Source organism: Scylla paramamosain, chromosome 5 (assembly GCF_035594125.1).
Source record: "Scylla paramamosain isolate STU-SP2022 chromosome 5, ASM3559412v1, whole genome shotgun sequence".
Taxonomy (NCBI): domain Eukaryota; kingdom Metazoa; phylum Arthropoda; class Malacostraca; order Decapoda; family Portunidae; genus Scylla; species Scylla paramamosain.
The window spans coordinates 19924510-19947267 of NC_087155.1; the positions used below are offsets into that span (position 1 = coordinate 19924510).

The 22758-nt window shown below is 37.0% G+C and overlaps 1 protein-coding gene across 1 annotated transcript; it reads left to right on the forward strand.

Annotated features, from left to right (window-relative positions):
- The first annotated feature begins 14741 nt into the window (after nt 1–14741).
- Nucleotides 14742–22211, forward strand: LOC135100326 (uncharacterized). Its single transcript, XM_064003163.1, has 6 exons — nt 14742–14827; nt 16036–16203; nt 18243–18476; nt 19411–19638; nt 20637–20761; nt 21946–22211. The coding sequence occupies exons 2-6, from the start codon at nt 16048–16050 to the stop codon at nt 22034–22036; spliced, it is 834 nt and encodes a 277-aa protein (XP_063859233.1). The 5' UTR covers nt 14742–14827; nt 16036–16047; the 3' UTR covers nt 22037–22211.
- The last annotated feature ends 547 nt before the right edge of the window (nt 22212–22758 follow it).

Here is a 22758-nt window from a genome sequence, read left to right on the forward strand (position 1 = left end):
TCTGTTTCTTCATAAAGGGTGTTTTGCATGTGCTTTAGAGTTTTCGTACGTAAGAACTTGAAAAAAAGATTCAAAAGACTCGTTTTTGATATATATATATATATATATATATATATATATATATATATATATATATATATATATATATATATATATATATATATATATATATATATATATATATATATATATTTTCCATATAAGGCTTTTTCCATGCTTTTTGGCGTTTTGGTGCCGAACAAGTTCAGAAACATTCAAAAGACAAGTTTTCGGTAATGTCATTTCGCTTCCACATATAGGATGCTTTCCATGCACCCTATATGGCAATAAAAACATCATTACGAAAAACGTGTCTTTTGAGTGTTTTTGAACTTCTCACGTACCTAAACGCTAAAGCGCATGCAAAACACCCTTTATAACTAAGCAGAAAAAAAATAAATAAAAAGGTATTTCGAATGTTTTTCAGCTTGATACGCGGAAAACGCCAAAAGACATTTCTAGAAACATATATTATGAGTGTTTTTGAGGTTCTTAGGTACCGAAATGAGAAAACGCGGTAATACCTCTCTATATGGAGAAACAGAACAACATTGCCAAAAACGTATATTTTGATTGTATTTCACATTGTTAGGTACCAAACCGCGAAAGTGCATCCAAAGCATCTTATATGAGAAATCGCAACGAGATTACAAGAAACGTATCTTCATAGTGTTTTTTGTGCATGTTAGGCACCAAAACGCTAAAAACCAGGAAAGCACCCTATATAGGAATAAAAAACATTATAAAAAACGTATAAAAAAACTACAAAATACTCTATGTACAGGAACGAAAGTATATTACGAGAGACGTGTATTTTGAGTCTTTTTGAGCTTCTTAGGTACCAAAATGCTAAAATACATGAATAACACTCTATTTGAAGAAAAAGAAAATCATTATCAAAAAAGTGTATTTTCAGTGTATTTCGCATTGTTAGGTACAAAAACTCCAAAGTGCACACAAGCATCCCATATGTGGAAAAGAAACGACATTTCCAGAAACGTGTCCTTTGAGTGTTAATGAGAATGTAAGGCACCAAAACGTTAAAAAGCACGGAAAGCACAATATGTAGGAAAAGAAAACAAGATTACCAAAAAACGTGTTCTTAAGTGTTTTTCAGTTACTTACGTACCAAAACGCTAAAACGCATGCAAAACATTCTTTATGGAGAAACACTATAAGATTACCAAAAAAAAGTGTTTTGAGTGTTTTTGAGCTTGCTACGTAAAAAAAAAAAAAAACGCCAAATTGCATGGAAAGTATCCGATATAGGGAAACAGAAGCACATTAGCAGAAATGTGTATTATGAGTGTTTTTGAGCTTCTTACGTATCAAACCTTAAAATCGCATGAATAGCATTCTATATGGAAAAACAGAATAACATCAACAAAAACGTGTATTTTGAGTGTATTTCACATTGTTAGGTACCAAACACGCAAAATGCACGAAAGCACCCTATATAAGGAAAGGAATCTAGATATCCAGAAATATGTCTTTTGAGTATTTATGAGTGTGCTAGAAACCATAACGCTAAAATAATATGGAAAGCTCTTTATATGGCAAAACAAAGCAACATTAACAAAAACGTCTTCCTTCAGTGTTTTGAGCTACTTCCGTACCAAAACAAAAACAAAGTACTTGTATTTGGTAATGCTTTTCTAGATTTCCATAAAGGGTGTTTTGCATTCGTTTTGGAAACGAATGCAAAATACCCTTTTATGGAGAAATAGAAAAAAAAAACATTACCAAATACAAGTACTTTGACTGTTTTTCAGCTTCTTAAGTAGAAAAACACTAAAATGCAGATGATGAAATCTATGTGGGGAAACGGAAAGCTATTACGAGAAACGTTGATTATAAGAGTTTTTGAGCTTTTAGGTACCAAAACCATAAAACACATGAATAGCACTCTATAAGGAGAAACATAACACTGCAAAAAAAGAAAAAAAATGTGTATTTTGAGTGTTTTTCTTATTGTTAACAATATGTTAAAAAGTATGCAAATTAGCATATATGGGAAATCGAAAAGACATTACGAGAAACATGTATTATGAGTGTTTTAAGCTTCTTAGGTACGATCGATATGGAGATATGAAATACATGCAAAGTAACCTATGTGGGGAAACGAAAAGACATTACGAGAAACGTGTATTATCAGCGCTTCTTTAGGTAGCAAAACGCGAAAACGATTTAAAGGCAGTCTATATAGAGAAACAGAACAACATTACCAAAACGTTTATTTAGAGTGTTTTCACTTTATTAGGTACCTAAATGCCAAAATGCATTCAAAGCCCCAATATATGGGGAAACGAAATGACTTTAAAAGAAACGTATCTTTGGGTGTTTTCTGCAAGTTTAACACATAAATGTCATAAAACATGGAAATCACCCTATATGGAAATAAAAAAACATTACTAAAAACGTGTCTTTTAAATGTTTTTAGTTTCTTACATTCGAAACACATGCAAAACACCCTTCATGAAGAAACTGAATAACATTACCAAAAACAAGTATTTTGAGTGTTTCTGAACTTGTTACATGCAAAAACACAAAAATGGATTCAAAATACACTGTATAAGGAAACGATAGGACGTAACGAGAAACGTGTATTATGAGTGTTTTTCATCTTCTCAGGTAATATATATATATATATATATATATATATATATATATATATATATATATATATATATATATATATATATATATATATATATATATATATATATATATATATATATATATTCAAAAGACAAGACTAGCACTCTGGACAAACAGAACAACACTACCAAAAAACGTGAATTTTCAGTGTATTTCACATGGTTAGGTACCAAAACGCAAAAATGCAAGCAAAACACCATGTATGGGGAAAGGAAACGAACCTTCCATGCACGTGTTTTATAAGTATCTATGATCGGGCTAGGTACAATAACGTTATTAAACATGAAAAGCTTCCTATATGGGAAAACAAAAAATTACGAAAAACATGTTTTTTGAGTGATTTTCTGCTAATTACGTCCCAAAACGCTAAAACGCATAGAAAACACTCTTTATGGAGAAACAAAATAACTTTTTTTTTTTTATGTCGGAAGGACACTGGCCAAGGGCAACAAAAATCTAATAAAAAAAATGCCCACTGAAATGCCAGTCCCATAAAAGGGTCAAAGCAGTGGTCAAAAATTGATGGATAAGTGTCTTGAAACCTCCCTCTTGAAGGAATTCAAGTCATAGGAAGGTGGAAATACAAAAGCAGGCAGGGAGTTCCAGAGTTTAACAGAGAAAAGGATGAATGATTGAGAATACTGGTTAACTCTTGCGTTAGAGAGGTGGACAGAATAGGGATGAGAGAAAGAAGAAAGTCTTGTGCAGCGAGGCCGCGGAAGGAGGGGAGGCATGCAGTTAGCAAGATCAGAAGAGCAGTTAGCATGAAAATAGCGGTAGAAGACAGCTAGATATGCAACATTGCGGCGGTGAGAGAGAGGCTGAAGACAGTCAGTTAGAGGAGAGGAGTTGATGAGACGAAAAGCTTTTGATTCCACCCTGACTAGAAGAGCAGTGTGAGTGGAACCCCCCCAGACATGTGAAGCATACTTCATACATGGACGGATAAGGCCCTTGTACAGCGTTAGCAGCAGGGGGGTGAGAAAAACTGGCGGAGACGTCTCAGAACACCTAACTTCATAGAAGCTGTTTTAGCTAGAGATGAGATGTGAAGTTTCCAGTTCAGATTATAAGTAAAGGACAGACCGAGGATGTTCAGTGTAGAAGAGGGGGGCAGTTGAGTGTCATTGAAGAAGAGGGGATAGTTGTCTGGAAGGTTGTGTCGAGTTGATAGATGGAGGAATTGAGTTTTTGAGGCATTGAACAATACCAAGTTTGCTCTGCCCCAATCAGAAATTTTAGAAAGATCAGAAGTCAGGCGTTCTGTGGCTTCCCTGCGTGATATATTTACCTCCTGAAGGGTTGGACGTCTATGAAAAGACGTGGAAAAGTGCAGGGTGGTATCATCAGCGTAGGAGTGGATAGGACAAGAAGTTTGGTTTAGAAGATCATTAATGAATAATAAGAAGAGAGTGGGTGACAGGACAGAACCCTGAGGAACACCACTGTTAATAGATTTAGGAGAAGAACAGTGACCGTCTACCACAGCAGCAATAGAACGGTCAGAAAGGAAACTTGAGATGAAGTTACAGAGAGAAGGATAGAAACCGTAGGAGGGTAGTTTGGAAATCAAAGTTTTGTGCCAGACTCTATCAAAAGCTTTTGATATGTCCAAGGCAACAGCAAAAGTTTCACCAAAATCTCTAAAAGAGGATACATAAGAACATAAGAAATAAGGGAAGCTGCAAGAAGCGACCAGGCTTACACGTGGCAGTCCCTGTATGAAACACACCTACCTATTTTTCCATCTATTATCGCCATCCATAAACATGTCTAATCTTCTCTTAAAGCTCTTTAGTATCCTAGCACTAACTACATGATTACTGAGTCCGTTCCACTCATCTACCACTCTATTTGAGAACCAATTTTTTCCTATCTCCTTCCTAAACCTAAATTTTTCAAGCTTGAACCCGTTATTTCTTGTTCTACCCTGGTTGCTGATCCTAAGAATTTTGCTTACATCTCCCTTGTTATAACCCTTATACCACTTAAAGACTTCTATCAGGTTCCCTCTTAACCTACGTCTCTCTAGAGAATGTAAATTTAACAGGTTCAACCTCGCCTCGTAAGGAATACTCCTCACCCCCCTGTATCCTTTTAGTCATTCTCCTCTGTACTGATTCTAATAGACCTATATCCTTCCTGTAATGTGGAGACCAGAACAGCACAGCGTAGTCTAGATGAGGTCTGACCAGCGCCAAGTATAACTTTAATATTACTTCCGGCCTTCCACTTTTAACACTCCTAAAAAGTAATCCTAGTACCCTATTTGCCTTGTTTCTGGCTTCTATGCATTGGTTCCCTAGACGGAGTTCAGAGTTAACTATAACTCCTAAATCTTTCTCGTACCCTGTACCTACCAGAGTTTGGTTGTTTAATGTGTGCCTATTGTGTGGGTTTCCTCTACCTACGCATTTATTGATATTAAATTGCATTTGCCATCTATCCGTCCATCCGTCCAGGATGACCAAGACTCAGTAAGGAAAGCCAGAAGATCACCAGTAGAGCGGCCTTGACGGAACCCATACTGGCGATCAGATAGAAGGTTGTGAAGTGGTAGATGTTTAAGAATCTTCCTGTTGAAGATGGATTGAAAAACTTTAGATAGGCAGGAAATTAAAGCAATAGGACGGTAGGTTTTAGGGATTAGAACGGTCACCCTTTTTAGGAACAGGTTGAATGTAGGCAAACTTCCAGCAAGAACGAAAGGTAGATGTTGACAGACAAAGCTGAAAGAGTTTGACTAGGCAAGGTGCAAGCACGGAGGCACAGTTTCGGAGAACAATAGGAGGGACCCCATCAGGTCCATAAGCCTTCCGAGGGTTTAGGCCAGCGAGGGCATGGAAAACATCATTGCGAAGAATTTTAATAGGTGGCATGAAGTAATCAGAGGGTGGAGGAGAGGGAGGAACAAGCCCAGAATCGTCCAAGGTAGAGTTTTTAGCAAAGGTTTGAGCAAAGAGTTCAGCTTTAGAAATAGATGTGATAGCAATGGTGCCATCTGGTTGAAATAGAGGAGGGAAAGAAGAAGAAGCAAAGTTATTGGAGATATTTTTGGCTAAATGCCAGAAATCACGAGGGGAGTTAGATCTTGAAAGGTTTTGACATTTTCTGTTAATGAAGGAGTTTTTTGGCTAGTTGGAGAACAGATTTGGCATGGTTCCGGGCAGAAATATAAAGTGATATAAATGAGATTCTGGTGATGGAAGGCTTAAGTACCTTTTGTGGGCCACCTCTCTAACATGTATAGCACGAGAACAAGTTGTGTTAAACCAAGGTTTAGAAGGTTTAGGACGAGAAAAAGAGTGAGGAATGTATGCCTCCATGCCAGACACTATCACCTCTGTTATGCGCTCAGCACACATAGACGGGTCTCTGACACGGAAGCAGTAGTCATTCCAGGGAAAATCAGCAAAATACCTCCTCAGATCCCCCCAACTAGCAGAGGCAAAACGCCAGAGGCACCTTCGCTTAGGGGGAATATTTTCAGTTTATTAGATTGTTACGTACAAAAAAGCCAAATGCATGGAAATTACCATGTATGGAAAAAAGAAAAGACATAACGAAGAATGTGTATTATGTATATTTTTAAGCTTCTTAGCTACCAAAACGCTAAAACGTGTGACTAATATTCTATATGGAGAAACAGAAGAATATTCTGAAAAAAATGTATTTTCAGTGTCTTTCACATTATTAGGTAAAAAAAAAAAAAAATGCCAATATGCATGCATAGCACCGTATATGGAGAAAGGAAACGATTTTTCCAAAAACGTATCTTTTAAGAGTTTATGAGCGTGTTAAGCACCAAAGCGTTAAAAACCAAGGAAAGCACCTTATATGGTAAGAGAAAACATTACCAAAAACTTGTCTTTTGAGTGTTTTTAAGTAAGTTACTTACGTACTAAAATGCTAAAGCATATTAAACAACCTGTACGAAAAAAAAAATAAATAAATAAATAACAACGATTTTACGTATATTTTACGTATATTTTGAGCGTTTTTGAGAGTGTTACGTAGAAAAATGCCAAACTGCGTGCAAACGACTCTGTATAAAAAAATGATAAGACATTACGAAAAAAAAAGTGTATTACGAGTTTTCAGCTTAGGTATCAAAACGCAAAAACACGTTAATAGCACTTTATATGGAGAAACAGAACATTATAACCAAAAACGTGTATTTTGAAGGGTTACCACATTGATAAGTACCAAATTAATGAAATGCATGCAAAGCCCCTCCTTATATAGGGAAACGGAACGACATTGCAAAAAAATCGTTTCTTTTGATTTTTTTTTTATCTTCATGTTAGGCACTAAAACGCTAATAAGCATGGAATGGGAATAAACATGGGAATTAAAAAAAAAAATTTACCAAAATGTTTTTTGTGAGTGTTTTCAGCTTACGTACCAAAACGCTAAAACGCCTGCAAAACTCTCTTAATGAAGAAACAAAATAACATTTCCAAAAACAAGTATTTTGAGTGTTTTTAAGCTTGTTAGGTACAAAAACTCCAAAATACATGTAGGATACACTATAAAATAAAACGAAAAAAAACATTACGTGAGATGAATATTATGATTATTTTCAGCTTCTTAGATACTAAAACGTTAAAAACGCATGAATAGCACTCTATAATAATAACGTTACACGAAATGTGTATTTTCATTTTTTTTTTTCACATTCTTAGTTATCAAAACGTTAAAATGCCTGCAAACCCCGCTATATGAAAAAAAAAAAAAAAATGATATTACCAAAAACGTGTCTTTTAATTGTTTTTGAGCGTGTTAGGCACGAAACCACTAAAAAGCATGGAAATCACTCTAATGATAGAAAACAACGGAAAACTTTTTTTTTGGAGTGTTTTTGAACTTCTTTCGTAGTAAAGCGTACTAAAACAGAATAATATTATTAAAAAAAAAACATATTCAAAATACATGTTTTTGATAGTTATTCTATTTAGCCATAAAGGGTGTTTTGAATGCGTTTTAGCATTTTAGTATGAAAGAAGTTGTAAACACTGAAAAGAGAAGTTTTTCGTACAGTTGTTTTGTATTATCATATGGGGTGATTTCCATGTTTTTTTTTTTTCTTTTTTTTTAGCGGTTGAGCGTGTTAAGTTGAAAAATGCCAATTTGCATGGAAAATACCCTATATGGGGAAACAAAAATACATTAAGAGAAAAGTGTATTATGAGTGTTTTTGGGCTTCTTAGGTAACAAAGCGATAAAACAAATGAATAGCACTCTTTATGAAGAAAAAGAACATTACCAAAATCGTGTAATCTGAATTTTTTTCACATTCTTAAAAATAAGAATGGCTAAATGCAAGTTAAACACCCTATATGGTGAAAAGAAACGAGATATCCAGAAGCGTCTTTTCAGTGTTTATGAGCGTGCTAGACACCAAAACGATAAAAAGCATGTAAAGCACCCTACATAGGAAAACAAAACAACATTACCAAAAACGTCTCTTTTTTGTGTTTTCTCAGCTACTTACGTGCCAAAACGTTAAAACGTCTGCAAAAAAAAAAAAAAAATCCTTCAGAAATAAACAGTATAACTTTACCAAAAAACGTCTATTTTGAGTCTTTTTGATCTTGTTACGTAGAAGAATCACAAAATCCATGTAAAGTTCTCTATAGGGGAAAAAAATGACTTTACCAGAAACGTGTATTATGAGAGCTTTTGAGTTTCTTAGGTAATAAAACCACCACCAAAAAAAAAAAAACTGAATAGCACTCTATATGGAGAAAAAAAAAAGAACAACACTACGAAAAACGTGTATTTTGAGTGTTTTTCAAAGTGTTATGTACCAAAACGCCAAAAAGAATGAAAACCCTTTTATATGGGGAATCGAAACATAATTTTTTTAGGCAAAAAAAAAATTAAAAAGCATGGAAAGCACCCTATATGGGAATACAAAAGAACAATACCAAAAACATGTCTTTTTGGTCTTTTCAGCTCTGTACTAAAACCTTGAAACGTATGGAAAACACCCTATATGGAGAAGATGAATAATATTACAAAAAAGTGCTTTGAATGTTTTTGAGTTTGTTACCTACAAAAACGACAAATGTATGCAAATTACAATATATAGGAAAACGAAAAGACATTACGAGAAATGTGTATTATGAGTCTTTTTAAGCTTCTTAGCTACCAAAGCGTTAAAAGGGATGAATGCCACTCTGTATGTAAAAAAAAGAACAATATAACGAAAAAGATGTATTTTGAGTGTTTTTGGCATTGATACACAGAAAAAACGCCAAAATGCATGTAAAATACACTACATAGGGAAACAAAAAGACATTACGAGAAACTTGTATTATCAGAGTTTTTGAGCTTCTTAGTGCCAAAATGCACACACACACACACACACACACACACACACACACACACACACACACACACACAAACGTTGAAACACAGGTAAAACACCTTTTATTTAGAAAGACAACAAAATTACCCAAAACAAGTATTTTGAGTATTTTTAAGTGTGTTACGTATAAAACCCCCCAAAAATATACGTAAAATACCCTATATGTGGGAAGGAAAAGACATTACGAGAAATCTGTATTACGAGTGATTTTGAGCTTCTATAGTAGTGCTTTTGAGCTTCTATAGGCAAAAACTCTTAAAGGGGAAACAAAGATAAACGTGTATTATAAGAGTTTTGAGCTTCTTAGGTGCCAAAACGCTAAAAAGCATGGATAACTCCTTATGTAGGGAAACAGAACTACAAAAAAATGTGTTTTTCACATTGTTAGGTACCAAAATGCAAAAGAAATGCATGCAAAACCTCCTATATGGGTAGGAAAAACGACATTATCAAAAACGTGTTTTTCACGTGTGTTATGCACCGAAAAGAGCCAAAATGCATTAAAAGTCCCTTCTATGGTGAAACAAAACAACAATACTAGAAACATATCAGTTGAGTGTTTTTTCTGCATGTTACGCACCAAAACGCTAAAAAGCATTAAAGCACCATATATAGGAATAGAAAAAAAAAAAAAAATGCAAGTGTTTTTTTAGCTTACATACCAAAACGCTAATACGCGTGAAAAACACAATTTCTCAAGAAACAGAGTAACATTAACAAAAGCATGCATTTTGTGTGTGTTTTTTTTTTTTAGCAATTTACGTACAAAAGAGATAAAATACAAACGAAAAGGCAACGTGTATTTTGAATGTTTTGGAGCTTCTTAAGTACCAAGGAGGAGGCAGTAGACATCTGCCGAAACGATAATTACTCCCAGTGATGTCTAAAGCACTGTTCAGGGGGTGCTGTGAACTTATCATTAAACCCAGCTGTGACCTCACTGAACGTTTCCCTTTGTGTCTCACAACACAAGGGGGCAGTCACAGCCTGCCCTCTAAAGACAACTCTCTTCCTCCACACAAAACTACAAGCACCTAATAACACACACACCCTTCACTCAAAAATTTCAAAATTATCATGGCGACTCCTACACCAGCCTCGGAGTTCTCATATGGGGAGGGGACCATAAATGTCCCCAGGTCGGATTGCCTTTCTGTCGACGACCCTAAGTGTCTTGACACCCCCCTCAACTTTTTCTTCATTAACTTCTGCAACATTCGCGGTCTAAGATCTAATTTTCACTTTGTAGAACACCACCTCTCCTCTTCTAAACCTCATCTACTTTTCCTCACTGAAACTCAGGTGTCTGAGGCAACTGACAGTAGCCCCTTTTCTGTTCCCTCCTACTTTCTCTATCCTCATTTTCGATCCAAAGCTGGATGCTGCGTTTATGTGCGCAATGACTTGACCTGCTCTCGTGCCCAGGGTCTTGAATCTTCCGAGTTTTCCACCATCTGGCTACGACTACAGAGTCACTCTCAAACACTCTCAAAAGCTTTTCGTCTCATCAACTTCTCTCCTCTAACTGACTGTCTTCAGCCTCTCTCTCACCGCCGCAATGTTGCATATCTAGCTGTCTTCTACCGCTATTTTCATGCTAACTGCTCTTCTGATCTTGCTAACTGCATGCCTCCCCTCCTTCCGCGGCCTCGCTGCACAAGACTTTCTTCTTTCTCTCACCCCTATTCTGTCCACCTCTCTAACGCAAGAGTTAACCAGTATTCTGAATCATTCATCCCTTTCTCTGGTAAACTCTGGAACTCCCTACCCGCTTCTGTATTTCCACCTTCCTATGACTTGAATTCCTTCAAGAGGGAGGTTTCAAGACATTTATCCACCAATTTTTGACCACTGCTTTGACCCTTTTATGAGACTGGCATTTCAGTGGGCATTTTTTTTATTAGATTATTAGATTTTTGTTGCCCTTGGCCAGTGTCCTTCCTACATAAAAAAGAAAAAAAAAATTATCTGTGCTGTATACCTCTCACCTAACTCCTCTGACTATGAGAAATTCTTTGACTACTTAACTTCCAAAGTGGAGCACATTCTGACTCTCTTCCCTTTTGCAGAGATCTCCATTCTTGGAGACTTCAATGTTCACCACCAGCTTTGGCTTTCCTCTCCCTTCACTGACCATCCTGGTGAACTAGCCTTCAACTTTGCTATCCTCCACGACCTAGAGCAATTGGTGCAACACCCTACTCGTATTCCTGACCGTCTTGGAAATAAGCCCAACATTCTTGACCTTTTCCTGACCTCTAATCCTTCTGCTTATGCTGTCACCCTTTCTTCTCCGTTGGGCTCCTCTGATCACAATCTCATATCTCGTATCTTGTTCCATCGCTCCAATCCCTCATCAGGATCCCCCTAAGCGAAGGGTCCTCTGGCGTTTTGCCTCTGTTAGTTGTGGGACCTGAGGAGGTATTTTGCTGATTTTCCTTGGAATGACTACTGCTTCCGTGTCAGAGACCCGTCTTTGTGTGCTGAGCGCATAACAGAGGTGATAGTGTCTGGCATGGATATGTACATTCCTCACTCTTTTTCTTGACCTAAACCTTCCAAACCTCGGTTTAACACAGCTTGTTTTCGTGCTACACATGATAGAGAGGTGGCCCACAAAAGGTATTTAAGCCTTCCATCACCAGAATCTCATGCACTTTATATTTCTGTCCGGAACCATGTCAAGTCTGTTCTCCAACTAGCCAAAAATTCCTTCATTAACAGAAAGTGTCAAAACCTTTCAAGATCCAACTCCCCTCGTGACTTCTGGCATCTAGCCAAAAATATATCTAATAACTTTGCTTCTTCTTCTTTCCCTCCTTGATTTCAATCGCATGGCACCACTGCTATCACATCTATTTCTAAAGCTGAACTCTTCGCTCAAACCTTTGCTAAAAACACTACCTTGGACGATTCTGGGCTTGTTCCTCCATCTCCTTCACCCAATGGCTACTTCATGTTACCTATTAAAATTCTTTGCAATAGTGTTTTCCATGTCCTTGCTGGCCTAAACCCTTGGAAAGTTTATGGACCTGATGGGGTCCCTCCTATTGTTCTCCGAAACTGTGCCTCCGTGCTTGCACCTTGCCTAGTCAAACTCTTTCAGCTCTGTCTGTCAACATCTACCTTTCCTTCTTGCTGGAAGTTTGCCTACATTCAGCCTGTTCTTAAAAAAATGGTGACCGTTGTAATCCCTCAAACTACCGTCGTATTGCTTTAATTTCCTGCCTATTTAAAGATTTTTTGGATCAATACTAAACATGAAAATTCTTAAACATCTATCACTTAACAACCTTCTATCTGATCGCCAGTATGGGTTCCGTAAAGGCCGCTCTACTGGTGATCTTCTGGCTTTCCTTACTGAGTCTTGGTCATCCTCTTTTAGAGATTTTGGTGAAACTTTTGCTGTTGCCTTGAACATATCAAAAGCTTTTGATAGAGTCTGGCACAAAGCTTTGATTTCCAAACTACCCTCCTACAGCTTCTATCCTTCTCTCTGTAACTTCATCTCAACTCTTCTTTCTGACCGTTCTATTGCTGCTGTGGTAGACGGTCACTTTTCTTCTAAATTTATTGACAGTGGTGTTCCTCAGGGTTCTGTCGTGTTACCCACTCTCTTCTTATTATTCATTAATGATCTTCTAAACCAAACTTCTTGTCTTATCCACTCCTATGCTGATGATACCACCCTGCACTTTTCCACGTCTTTTCATAGACGTCCAACCCTTCAGGAGGTAAACATTTCACGCAGGGAAGACAGAGAACGCTTGACTTCTGATCTTTCTAAAATTTCTGATTGGGGCAGAGCAAACTTGGTATTGTTCAGTGCCTAAAAAACATAATTCCTCCATCTATCAACTCGACACAATCTTCCAGACAACTATCCCCACTTCTTCAATGACTCAACTGTCCCCCTCTTTTACACTGAACATCCTCGGTCTGTCCTTTACTTATAATCTGAACTGGAAACTTCACATCTCATCTCTAGCTAAAACAGCTTCTATGAAGTTAAACGTTCTGAGACGTCTCCGCCAGTCTTTCTCACCCCCCAGCTGCTAACTCTGTACAAGGGCTTTATCCGTCCATGTATAGAGTATGTTTCACATGTCTGGGGGGGGGTTCCACTCATACCGCTCTTCTAGTCAGGGTGGAAACAAAAGCTTTTCGTCTCATCAACTCCTCTCCTCTAACTGACTATGCTCAGCCTCTCTCTCATCGCCGCAATGTTGCATCTCCAGCTGTCTTCTACCGCTATTTTCATGCTAGCTGCTCTTCTGATCTTGCTATCTGCATGCCTCCCCTCCTCCCGCGGCCTCGCTGCAGAAGACTTTCTCCTTTCTGTCATCCCTATTCTGTCTACCTCTCTAACGCAAGAGTTAACCAGTATTCTCAATCATTAATCCCTTTCTCTGGTTAACTCTGGAACTCTCTGCCTGCTCCTATATATATATATATATATATATATATATATATATATATATATATATATATATATATATATATATATATATATATATATATATATATATATATATATATATATATATATATATATATATATATATATATATATATATATTCTGTCCATCTCTCTAATGCAAGAGTTAACTAGTATTCTCAATCATTCATCCCTTTCTTTGGTAAACTCTGGAACTCCCTGCCTGCTTCTGCATTTCCACCTTCCTATGACTTGAATTCCTTCAAGAGGGAGGTTTCAAGACACTTATCCTTTAATTTTTGAATACCACTTTGGACCCTTTTCTTTGACTGGCATCTCAGTGGGCTTTTTTATTTATTGGATTTTTTGTTGCCCTTGGCCAGTGTCCCTCGTACATAAAAAAAAAATAAAGCTTGGATCTTTTCATCCTGAAAACAGTTCCGTACTGGGAACATTCTCTGTAAGTTATTTACAGAAGGCTTACGAATACCTCAATGAACTGAGCAAGTTTCGAAAATACAGAAATAAATAGATAAATAAATAAATCACTCAGCATAATCTGATGTCCTTTCGTCGTAGTAACTGAGAAAGGTCAAGTAATGGGACTCATGTTTCCTTTATGGTTAAAACTAATATAATCCTTTGAAACACTCTTGACAATATAATGTATTGACTACCGGGATGCCAATGCCATTTGCACAAAATAGGGTATGAAGATTTCTGTTATGTTTTGTATCCAAGGTACCTTAGATGACTCATGAGTAACGTTTCCCAGTCAATCGATTCCACTTGCAATGTGGGAGAACGAGGAGGAGGACGAGATGCAGTAGAGAAGCGATGGAAGGAAAATGGCAGTGCTTACCGCCAACACCTTTACACACACCAACACCTGTACATATATTAAAAAATGAAACTGGGGGAAACTAAAGCAAAAGAACTAATAAACGGTATAATAATATACCGGTATAAAGATAATAAAATATAAAGAATAATAAAATCACCCAGTGCTTCCAAAGCTCACGTAGACTTCCCCATGCTTCCTCATACATTTATGTTCTTATATACCAATCATGTTTGTATATGGTATTGATAAAGTAAAGAATACTATCGTGTTAAAATTGTACATGAGCCAGTACTGATCTATTAACAGGAGGATTTCAAGTTTTACGTAGCTGGCAATACATTGAAATACATTGCAATACATTGCAACCATCTGCACGGTAAGGCCATCTGGCGGCTGTTTACTGTTGCGCTTGGCAGTTATATTATCAAGGTGTCACGGTGCGGTGCTGCACTCGACTATAGTCATCTTTAACAAGGTGTGTGTGTGTGTGTGTGTGTGTGTGTGTGTGTGTGTGTGTGTGTGTGTGTGTGTGTGTGTGTGTGTGTGTTTGTGTGTGTATGTGTGTGTGTATGGTGCCGGTGCGTGTGTGTGTGTGCGTGTATGTGTGTGTGTGTGTGTGTGTGTGTGTGTGTGTGTGTGTGTGTGTGTGTGTGTGTGTGTGTGTGTGTGTGTGTGTGTGTGTGTGTGTGTGTGTGTGTGTGTTTGTGAAATACAGGCTTATATTTCGTTCTTGTGTGTTGTGAATAGTGGTGGTGATGTGACGTGCAGGTAGTGAGTGGTGATGATGTGGCATGGAAATGTATATTGATCCGTGATGATAATGTGATATGCAAATAGTGATCCATGGTGATATGTCATAGCTTTGCTGGTGACGAGAGAGAGAGAGAGAGAGAGAGAGAGAGAGAGAGAGAGAGAGAGAGAGAGAGAGAGAGAGAGAGAGAGAGAGAGAGAGAGAGAGAGAGAGAGAGAGAGAGCACAAATTACCTTTTCTTCCCTATCTGAGCCAAAACTATATTACTTATGGTGTGATACTTCCATGTACGTATAACAGTCTGTGCGGCTAGAGCCCTGCACGTATATACTTACCTCACTCATGTCTCACAGTACTGTATGTACTTACGAATGTACTACATAAATATAGTATACATATACTTACTTATAAAAGTGTCATTTATGACACACATTGCAGAGAACCAAAAGTAACAGCATGTTCCTACTTGTAAAACTCATACTTTTTGCTTTCACTGATATGACATTCATGTATGTAATATTAGATACCAGAAACGTATAATTATATTAATTTAACTGAAATGTTATTCAAAGAAATTTTGTAAGCCGAGGTTTGTCAAAACTGATAAAAAAATGCTTGAGTCTTAGTTATTGAGCCTGGCAAAGTTTATAACTATGTATATTTGACTAAATTATTATGAAGACAGGATGATAACTTTGTAAGCTTTTTAATGTCCCGAACAGCATTCCTACAGTGACTCAGGCAGATTATTTGTTACTTCAGTTAGCCTTTTTTTTCTTTCCTTCTTTTCTGATGGTTAGTTGAGTTTGTTAGCAAGCTTTATGCAAGCAAGCATCGAAGAAGATCACTAGGTAATCAAAATAGTGAAATTTATTTATTCACTTATTTTATTTATCTATTCATTATTATTGTTTTATAAATTTATTTTCCAGGGCACAGTCTTGATGGAGACCGCACGTAGGCAAAGGTGGAAGGTGTTGGCGCTAAGCACTGTCATTTTCCTTCCGTCCCTTCTCTACTGCATCTCGTCCTCCTCCTCGTTCTCTCACATTGCAAGTGGAATCGATAGACTGGGACGCGTTACTCATGAGTCATCTAAGGTACCTTGGATACAAAATATAACAGATATCTTCATACCCTATTTTGTGCAAATGGCATTGGTAGTCAATATATTATTGTGTCAAGAGTGTTTCAAAGGATTATATTAGTTTTAACCATAAAGGAAACATGAGTCCCATTGCTTGACCTTTCTCAGTTACTACGACGAGAGGACATCAGATTATGCTGACTGATTTATTTATTTATTTATCTATTTATTTCTGTATTTTCGAAACTTGCTCAGTTCCTTGAGGTATCCGTAAGCCTTCTGTAAATAACTTACAGAGAATGTTCCCAGTACAGAACTGTTTTCAGGATGAAAAGATGCAAGCTTTTTTTTTTATGTAGGAGGGACACTGGCCAAGGGCAACACAAATCCAATAAATAAAAAAGCCCACTGAGATGCCAGTCCCAGAAAAGGGTTCAAAGTGGTATTAAAAAATTAAAGGATAAGTGTCTTGAAACCTCCTCTTGAAAGAATTCAAGTCATAGGAAGGTGGAAATACAGAAGCAGGCAGGGAGTTCCAGAGTTTACCAAAGAAAGGGATGAAGGATTGAGAATACTGGTTAACTCTTGCATTAGAGAGATGGACAGAATAAGGGTGAGAGAAAGAAGAAAGTCTTGTGCTTCGAGGCCGTGGGAGGAAGGGAGGTATCCAGCTAGCAGGATCAGAAGAACACTTAGCATGAAAATAGCGGTAGAAGACAGCTAGAGATGCAATATTGCGGCGATGAGAGAGAGGCTGAAGACAGTCAATTAGAGGAGAGGAGTTGATGAGAAGAAAAGGTTTTGATTTCCACCCTGTCTAGAAGAGCGGTATGAGTGGAACCCCCCCAGACATGTGAAGCATACTCCATACATGGACGGATAAGGCCCTTGTACAGAGCCCTTGTACAGCCTGGGGGGAGGGGGATGAGAAATACTGGCGGAGACATCTCAGCGGTAGAAGACAGCTAGAGATGCAATATTGCGGCGATGAGAGAGAGGCTAAGGACAGTCAATTAGAGGAGAGGAGTTGATGAGAAGAAAAGGTTTTGATTTCCACCCTGTCTAGAAGAGCGGTATGAGTGGAACCCCCCCAGACATGTGAAGCATACTCCATACATGGACGGATAAGGCCCTTGTACAGAGTTAGTAGCCTGGGGGGAGGGGGGTGAGAAATACTGGCGGAGACATCTCAGAATACCAAATTTCATAGAAGCTGTTTTAACTAGAGATGAGATGTGAAGTTTCCAGTTCAGATTATAAGTAAAGGACAGACTGAAGATGTTCAGTGTAGAAGAGGGGGGCAGTTAAGTGTCATTGAAGAAGCGTAACAATAAGGTATCTATAATGATCATGGTCTCAGATCTATGACTGTTCAAGTACCAGAAAAATGCAGATATTCATAACTGTGTCCATATCTCCGGGAAGAAACAGCCAATCTGCTCCTTAGCAACAGTGTTATGCATCACTCTGCCTAAGTAGAACTTAAAATCTAAGGTGACGTGCCACTTTCAGTTTTCAATACGTAAACAAGTGATATTATCTTTTTATCTTGACACAGCGTTTGTAAGTTAAGTAAACTTTTTGTTTTGTCTGATGGTGAGGTAGCACCAGACTGTGATTGGACCTAGACTACAAGAGGGCTTAAGGTGGTGGGAAGCCGATGACTGTCAATGCCAGACAGAGGAATGTCGTGAGCTTTCGGTAACTTTTAACTGGTTAAAGGAAGAAGTGAACGGGACCTGTGGCCGACGACCATGGAATGTTGGCTCTAAAGTGCTGAGCTTCTCGCTCTATGGCAATAATCCAGGATACTGGGAAGGATTGGAAGACATACTCTTGAAGATGAGACTCATATAAGGTTCCAACGCTAAAAGCTATTGCTCCAGAGAGTAATCCCGCTGAGGTTCATTCCGTTGAAAATAAAATACATTATTGATTTATTTGTACTGAATATTTTTTGAGACTGAATTTTTTACATCTACATGACTTCGCCATGCAAAACATAAGATCTTGTTACGCAAGAAATTGCGCAGAATTCATTGATAATTTTAGGTAGAGAAACTTTACCCTGGTTGGAAGGTGCGTCTGTACACAAATCCACGATACAACGCAGCTACCCTGTGTCCCTTGCTGCATCGCTACAACTGTTTGCTGTACATCTGTGATATTGCAAGTCTCCCACACCCTCTCGGTAATCTCTCCAACGTGCATCCGATGATGTGGGGACTGGCACCTCTTGGAGATTCTAAAATATCCGCTATGTTGATTCGCGACACCGACTCTCAGGTAAGTGAGCTTTTTGGCTGAAATGTTAGCTTGATATCAGTCCTAAGTTGGCATTCCTTACCTCCTTACCTGTCCCCGCACGTGAGATGTCAGTCCTGAAAGAAACAAATAAGATAAACATGGTGAGAACAAAAACTGAAAAAAATGATATATATATATATATATATATATATATATATATATATATATATATATATATATATATATATATATATATATATATATATATATATATATATATATATATATATATGTTACAGTCAATACCTGAATCCAGACAATTTGTAAAGTGTAAAGTTATTTTTTCAGGCAATTTGTGAACTGCCTAACCTAACCTAACCTAACCTAACCTAACCTAACCTAACCTAACCTAACCTAACCTAACCTAACCAGGCAGTTCACAAATTGCCTGAAAAAATAAGTCACTTTACAAATTGTCTGGATTCAGGTATTGACTGTAACATATATATATATATATATATATATATATATATATATATATATATATATATATATATATATATATATATATATATATATATATATATATATATATTTCTTCTTTTTTTATTTTATTTAATGGAATAAATTTCACCGTGGATCAGTGATGTAGACTCTAGAGTCTAGAGCATCTATCATGGCAACAAAAACGCTCACTGAGTCCAATTACACTTTGTTGAGATGTACGAGTAAACTCAAAGTACTACAAAGTATTTAAAAATATCAAAAGTTCCATCACACTAGATCGATACTTGTTCCATCGCTACGATTATTCGAAAGTAATTTGTACGAATCAACCATGTGCTTCCTCCTGCTGTAAGACAGGTGGATCAAAACGGATGCAAAAAAACACTTAAGGAATTCAAAACATTCACTTTCTAAGGAGATGTGAAGAACGGTCCAGGTGAAGCAACTCTTTAATACGTGCCTCCAGGTGACACAGCGGGAGGTGTCAGCGGTGGAGGAGTGGCTGGCATCTGGGAAGATGTTCCACGTGATGAGGGACCATCCCTACCATAGAATGCCCGTGCTTGGCGGGATGTGGGACGCCCGCTGGGACATCGATCCTGCATTAGCCACCAAGTTAAGAAACCTCAGGGACAAGATGATGGCAATAGCCGTTGGTAAGGGGAACTACGGTCTTGATCAACAAATCATTAAGGTAAATGCCTCTCTAGTTTAGCTTGTCTGTGGCCTTCCTCTGTTAGCAATGCTATCTTCATCATTATCGTCATCACCATCATCATTGTCATCGTCATCATCACTGTCATCGTCAATGCCATCGTCATCATCATTGTCATCACCATTATCATTGCCATTGTCATCATCATTGCCATCATTATCATTATTGTTGTTATTATTATTATTATTATTATTATTATTATTATTATTATTATTATTATTATTATTATTATTATTATTATTATTACCATCATCATCATCATCATCATCATCATCATTATTGTTATTATTACTATTGTTATTGTTCTTATTGCTGTTGTTGTTGTTAGTAGTAGTGGTGGTAGTAGTAGTAGTAGTAGTAGTAGTAACATCATCATCGCCACCGTCATCGTCATTATCATCATTATTGTTGTTTTATTTGTTGTTGTTGCTGTTGTTGATGTTGTTGTTGTTATTGTTGTTGTTGTTGTTGTTGTTGTTGTTGTTGTTGTTGTTGTTGTTGTTGTTGTTACTGTTTTTTGTTATTATTATGATTATTTTTACTATTATTATTATTATTATCATTATTATCATTATCATTATTATTATTATTATTATTATTATTATTATTATTATTATTATTATTATTATTATTATCATTATTTTTATTATTATTATTATTATTATTATTATTATTATTATTATTATTATTATTATTATTATTATTATTATTATTATTATTATTAACATCATCACCATCATTATCATCATTAGTACTGATAGTAGTAGTAGTAGTAGTAGTAGTAGTAGTAGTAGTAGTAGTAATATATTTATGTCCTTCGGTGTATTTCTATTTACATATTTGTCTGTCTGTCTGTCTGTCTGTCTTATTTAATTACTTACCAGTCTGGTGTCCTTTCCGCCATCTCTGGGATGGAAGGTAAAACAAACGTCTGTATTGATCTTGAACAAAGTGTTTTGTGTCGTCGTGGGTTACAGAAAGTCCTGTGGCCGAAGATGACTGGCAGTTTGGTGGCACACGACAGCTACAACTGCAAATCATTTAAGGGATCTTCTCCGTGGCCCTCGCAGCGATCGGAAGGAGATTTTGTTGGAAAACCAAGGTTTGTTACTAAACTGACGTCTTTGATCAGACATGCTAAAACTCCAAATACTTATGAGCTTTCTTCTCCCCTTTGCACTACCTTCTGCAGTAAGAAACTAGCTCAACGGGCGTATTTCCTGCTGATCCTGCATTGCCAAATGTTTCGGCGTCTTTTCTTAAATTCTTTAAATAGCTTTAGTATAATTTATTGGGGCTTTCTACAAGTGCTTTCATGTTTCTAGCTTGTTTAATGGTAATCTTGGATCATCATTGGAGAATGCAATCATGAGGACCTCAATATTCATCTCTGTGATCCCTGAAAGTGATCTTAATGAGAAACAAAATCGTCTTGGAATGCTGGCCTCTGAACACATTGTTCATGCAGGCAATAATGACGTTACGCCCATAACGCTGAAATATCCTCAATAAAGATTAAAAGACAAAAATGTGGGAGAAAGTCCATGATTTAGTTGAATAATCCATTTACGCTGGTATGCTGTGATGCACGCTTCCACAGGTGTGTTGTGATGCACTCTTCCACAGGTGTGTTGTGATGCACGCATCCACAGGTGTGTTGTGATGCACGCTTCCACAGGTGTGTTGTGATGCACTCTTCCACAGGTGTGTTGTGATGCACGCTTCCACAGGTGTGTTGTGATGCACTCTTCCACAGGTGTGTTGTGATGCACGCTTCCACAGGTGTGTTGTGGTCGTGATTCTACAGGTGTGCTGTGACACACGCTACCACAAGTGTGTTGCGACCCACGGCTCCACAGGTGTGTCATGATGTACAACTCTTGTTGATCTCAAAAGTGTCGGCAAAAAAGATAAATGAGTAAATTGATAATAAAAAAAAAAAAAAAAGAATAAACATTGAACTACCAGACCACAGGGTGCGCCACAACATAGATGCTGCAAGTTATCTTTGATGTTATTATTATTATTATTATTATTATTATTATTATTATTATTATTATTATTACTATTGTTATTATTATTACTATTATTATTATTTTTTTTATTATTATTATTATTATTTTTCTATAGTATTGCCTGAATCATTGAGTTTGTTGAAAAAAGAAAAATATAATAAGTTTTGTCTTCACTTTCCAGTATTTAAGAATTTGTGAAAGAAGAAGAAGAAAAAAATAAATAAAAAAAGAAAACGTATTTAATATGCTAAGTTAGAAAATCACATTTCAGACACCGTAAGAAATATGAGAACATGACTTTACACACACCCTGTCCAGTAGCGTGCCGTCCCCCGGCCCATCAAGATTGGATATACTGCTGACACTTCTCCCTCCTGCTGCTGGAAGAGATTCCTAATATTGTTTGTATTACTTGTATTGCTAGGATAAAGCTTATGTTGTATCTTGATGTGTGTACACGAGAGAGAGAGAGAGAGAGAGAGAGAGAGAGAGAGAGAGAGAGAGAGAGAGAGAGAGAGAGAGAGAGAGAGAGAGAGAGAGAGAGAGAGAGAGAGAGAGATTTAAAAGAAATAATAAATAATGCATAACGAGTGCTAAACATGAATGGAGTAGGATGTATGGAAGGAAGTGGAGGAGGGAAGCCTACTCTTATGCACATATTAGAGGTTTATCTCTTATCTTTATGATTTTCCTCTTGCCCATCACTACACTCTCCAGGATATACATGATATTATACATTTCAATCTATGTTGTGAACTATTATGATACTGAAGTAAAAGAATTACTTCACTGTAAACGATCTAGTGGTTGTTTGCTGGCGAGGCGTGAGAGAGACGGTACCACCTTATTATTTCTTCTTATTCTAGGTCATAAAAATGAATATCAGTATCTCATTGGATAGGTTGGTTGAAAATATATTAAAAAAAAAAACGCATGTTCAATAAATGCATCACAGGTTAAATGAAAAAAATAATAATAGATAATGAAATTAATAAATCTAAACACTGAATTGTGATTGAACGAGCACGACAGAGATGGTGATGAGAGGGCTGGCTGTGAAAAGGAGGCCGCTGACTGTCCCGCG

Excerpts from the sequence above, each read along its gene's own strand:
- LOC135100326 (XM_064003163.1), top strand. The coding sequence starts at position 16,048 with ATGGAGACCGCACGTAGGCAAAGGTGGAAGGTGTTGGCGCTAAGCACT. Across the intron at positions 16,204-18,242 it reads TTACTCATGAGTCATCTAAG|GTAGAGAAACTTTACCCTGG; the intron begins GTACCTTGGATA and ends TGATAATTTTAG. Across the intron at positions 18,477-19,410 it reads TTCGCGACACCGACTCTCAG|GTGACACAGCGGGAGGTGTC; the intron begins GTAAGTGAGCTT and ends ACGTGCCTCCAG.